The following is a 4,385-nucleotide window of genomic DNA, read 5'->3' as shown; positions in this document are numbered from 1 at the left end:
CCAAGGTGGCCTGGGCAAGCAGGCACAGGGACAGCGGGTGGTGTGGAGCACAGGCTGTGGGGACTGGATGAATGGCCAGGAAGGTGTGATGAGCCCTGGATACCTCCCATCCACGCTCAGCCTGCAGTGTTGGCAGGTGACAGCTGGCTCTGTGCGAGGAGCCTGAATCCTGGCAGGTCGCTGGCAGAAACTGCTCTGCTTGCTCAGTGGTTTCCCTTTAACTCTGGAACAGCCTCAGCCCCGAGCCTTGGGGCTTATCGCCTGCACACAGCTTTGAGGGAAGCGTGCCTGGACGAGATAAATCAACTTGTGTTGGCCAGGGCTGCTCTGGACTCTGTTCTTCTCACATTCCTTATGACCTCAGTATTTTGGCTCAGGAGGAGAGCCCTCCCCACTCCTCCCCTGTCTGGCCCCGGCAGTGGAGTGGCTTGGGCTGCATGGTAGTGTGTGGCTGAGCTGGGGCAGGGGCTGCCCCACTTGTGACCCTGATGAGGGAGAGGGCCCAAAAGAGTCTGGAGCTTTAAAAATAGCTTGGGGACCCGGGGAGGGGGATCAGCCCATGGACCAGGGGGCTGGGACATGGGTACCTGGTGGTACCTGAGCCGTGCTGAGATGCCCAGGCTGCCCCATGCCTGACATGGCTTTTTATTGTAATTGAGCAGAGGGGCTCCAGTTTTGGCACAAAGTTTCATGTGTTGGCATTGGTACAACGGCAAGAGGGGGAAATAGAGGTGCAAGCCCAGGGCAAAGCATAGCCCTGCCTCTGCGGGGATGGTTGGGTCCTTGCTCGTCCTTCTCCTCCCTTGCTGCCGAACCCCCACAGCGGTTCTTCGGTTGCTTTGTGACATCCTGTTTTTCTGCGGAAACAAGGGCTAGAAACAACTCTCTGATTTCTTCTGAAGGACGCTGGGATCCTGCGGGGTCCTCTGGTTCCGGCACCTGGTGGTCCATGTGCCCAGCCCCGGCACGACCAAGCCCCAGTGCCCAGGGAAGTGGCTGAACTGCTGAAAATCAGCCTTTGGCACCGAAGCGGCCAGCAAGGTCTTCCCTGCTGGGACTTCAGCCCAGGTGGAGAGTGGCTTCTCTTTGAACTGGTGCTGTGGTGATGGCAGCAGGCAGGGGACAAGGCTGGCTTTGTGCAGCTGGGCTGCAGGTGTGCAGTCTTAACCCTCTCGCCACTGCTTCACAGCAGGGCTGTCTGCCTCCATTGCTCGTCCTCGCCAGCGCAAATCCAGCCTGCCAGTCGCCTCGCCGCCCAGGCCACTGGCAGCACAGGGGCAGCTTACACATCGTGGGCTCTCCAGGAGGGTTTGTGCATTGGCAGGGACCCTGTCAGGGTTTGCGCATCACGGGGTCCCCAGGGCAATTTGCACATGGTTGGGAGCCTGTAGGTCCCATTGCCTGGCCCGGCCCTTTGTTTCAGAGCTGGGCGAAGCCAGAAGCTGCTGCCCTGGGTCCAGCGCATCTCACTGGACCAAAAGTAATGGGGCCAAGAGCTGCAGGGGAGCTCCAGGAGGATCTGCCCCTGCTTTGGGGATGGGCAGCGCAGCCACATGGTTGACAGCAGCTGCTGGTGTTGGCTGAAGGGGCAGGACGAGGTATCAGGGGACGAGCAGTGCGCCCCTGGATCAGCAGAGGGGATGGTAGGGCAGTGCTGGTGGATAGGGCACCTTTGTCCCAAGCAGGAGGAGTGGTGCGGGAGCCCTCCCAGAAAGGGTGCTGGTAGAGGCAGCTTTTCCTGGCACAGCCCCAGGCAGGACAATACCCGTCCGGATGGCGGAAGGGAGCTGCCGGCCGCTTCCCCTGAGGAAACACACCCGCTGGCTCTCGTTCCTGCTGCTCTCCCTCTTCCTCTCGTTAATTTATGGCGTGCACAGAGCCCAGCGGGAAGTTTGTCCTGGCCCCGGCACTGTTTAATTACCTGCAGTGAGGGCTGTGTGGAGGAGGAAGTCCGCCGCTTCCTGGAGCAGGAGGCATTAGACGAGGTGGGGGATGTGCAAACCCTTTTAGGCACGAAGCTGGGGTCATGGGAATGGTGGGGTGCCAGCACGGATCCAGGATGTTCCGTCCCCAAGGAAGAGGTGCCAGTGTGAAGCTGAGACAATCCCAAGAGAGGTGGAAGTTGGGCTGTACATGGGCTAGCGGAGTGGAAGAGCCCTGGGATCTGGCTCAGTGAGTGGTGGAATGCATCTCATCCCTGCCTGGTTGGACACAACCCCATGCGCTGGGGCTGGCAGTTGGAGGCTGCCACATTGCCTGGGGCTCAGCCTGAGCCTGGCCTGGCACGGCCTGCAACATGGCTGCTTCTCCAGCTTCTGGCAGTGGCACTGGCAGGGCAGGCCAGGCTGTGGACTGGCAACCACAGTGACATGGCTGGGGCTGTGGAGCGGCAGGCAGCATCACTGTAGGTAATGGCTGCGAGTCAGGGACCAGCATGTCGTCCCGAAGCTGGGCCGTGTGATGGGGGTGGCTACAGCATCTCTGCTAGAAAAATCTGGATCCTCTGGTTATCATGGGCAGGAGATTTGGGGATGGATGTGGATGTTTCTCTGCAGCCAAGGCCGGATCCTGCATATTTCTCTAGGCAATACTGAGCCCCAGCTTCCCTTAGGGCTGAGTCTGAGCTGCCCTTCCTCTGTGGCATGCGTCCTCCCCTGCTTTCTTCTGAAAATAGCCTGGTGCCAAATGCTTTGCCCACTGACAGCTGCACAGCCCCATGGCCACCTGTGCCCCGTGGGCAGGGCCACCACATCCCTGCAATGCTGGGTCCCCACAGGTCCCTGGAGGGTGATGCCATGTGTAGCAGCAGTGGGTGCTCCCAGGGTGCTGTTTGTCCCCATCTTGTTACTACCAGGAGTACTTCCCACCTGGGCCCTGGCACCCAGATGCTGCCAGATGTTGCAGCAGGTCCCAGTTGAACCTTCACAGCTGCCCCCCACCCCCCCAGCTCACCCATGGACTGCAGCCACATCCCACTGGCTCCTCTCCAGTGTGCCCATGCCTGGCGTCTGGGAAAACCAAGCTCCCGTTTCATTCCCCCCTGCTTCCCACGATGCCTTCTCTTGCATTATGGACAGGAAAAAGCAGCCAGGTCCCTCCCGGGGGTCTCGGGCCCTCGAGACACCCTAGAGGTGTGGGCTGTGGAACAGGGCACCCTGATCCTGATCAGCCTGGGCAGTGAGGATGGACATCGCACCCAGTGACTGACGGGTGCTGGCAGCTGTCTGCAGTCACGTGGCTTTGTAAAAGCATCAATTCCCTGTATCCAAACAAATTTCTTCATTGAGAATCGTACCCATAAAGTCTGCAGCCTCTTTTTTTTTTTTTTTTTGTTTCAGCCCATTCCCCCTGTGCAGCCATGGTCTGACTCATGACTCCGCACCCTTGGAGCTGGCAGCGCAACCACTGCGGCCATCCCAGCCCGGGCTGCAAAGCATTCCTTAAATGTACAAACAATCCCTGGCCCCGCAGGCAGCCGGCTCGAGCTCCAGCCCCGTGGCACTGGGGCTGAAGGAGGGCAAGGGTGGCCTGTTGGATGGCAGGGGTGGCCATGGGGGGCTTCCTGGGCAGGGGGCAGTGGTTTGTGGCCGTGTGGGACTCCGCGGCCCCCGATGCGCAGAGTTTTGCCAGACACGACCCCATTGTTGTTGCAGATTGATGGTCCACTGGTCAGTGGCATCCCGGGGAGAAGATGGCGCAGCCTGCACCCCTGAACCAGAACCTCCCAGGTAAAGGGACCAGGATCATCACCGGGCAGGGTCAGCAGGAGGGGCATGAGGGGAATGGCAGGGCTGAACTGTCCCATCCTGTCCTGATGGATTTCCTCATCCCAGCACCGACTCCAGCTCAGAGCAGGTGCCCTGTGACACTCAATGGCACTGAGGGTGCTGGGGATGGGCCATCGGCTGGGCCCACTGCCACCAGCATTATGGTGGGGAGGGGGGCTGCAGGCTGCAAATCCCAGTACAACCCAGTTGGAAAAGTCTTCCTGTCTCCACCAGGTCCCTGCCTAACCATCCCTGCTCCTCTTGCAGATCTCGGGGGCCCGTTCTTGTACCGGGACCAGGACGATGGGGAGAAGAGCTCATATTCAGTGGAAACCCCTTATGGCTTCCTTCTGGACCTGGATTTCCTGAAATATGTCGATGACATCGAAAGTGGCCAAACACTCAAGAAAGAAAAGTCTTCCTGTCTCCACCAGGTCCCTGCCTAACCATCCCTGCTCCTCTTGCAGATCTCGGGGGCCCGTTCTTGTACCGGGACCAGGACGATGGGGAGAAGAGCTCATATTCAGTGGAAACCCCTTATGGCTTCCTTCTGGACCTGGATTTCCTGAAATATGTCGATGACATCGAAAGTGGCCAAACACTCAAGAAAGTGCCGCT

The 4,385-nt window shown here is 59.4% G+C and overlaps 1 protein-coding gene across 1 annotated transcript in view; it reads left to right on the top strand.

The window, feature by feature from the left end:
- The first annotated feature begins 3,691 nt into the window (after positions 1–3,691).
- Positions 3,692–4,385, top strand: part of LOC104511536 (KN motif and ankyrin repeat domain-containing protein 3-like) — a 5,472-nt gene continuing 4,778 nt past the window's right edge. The window contains 2 exon segments of the mRNA XM_010154193.1: positions 3,692–3,728; positions 4,035–4,323. Of these exon segments, the coding sequence (XP_010152495.1) occupies positions 3,692–3,728; positions 4,035–4,323 (326 nt within the window).

This window comes from Eurypyga helias, unplaced genomic scaffold (genome assembly GCF_000690775.1).
Source record: "Eurypyga helias isolate BGI_N326 unplaced genomic scaffold, ASM69077v1 scaffold28100, whole genome shotgun sequence".
Taxonomy (NCBI): Eukaryota; Metazoa; Chordata; class Aves; order Eurypygiformes; family Eurypygidae; genus Eurypyga; species Eurypyga helias.
This window is presented reverse-complemented; position numbering and strand designations above follow the sequence as displayed.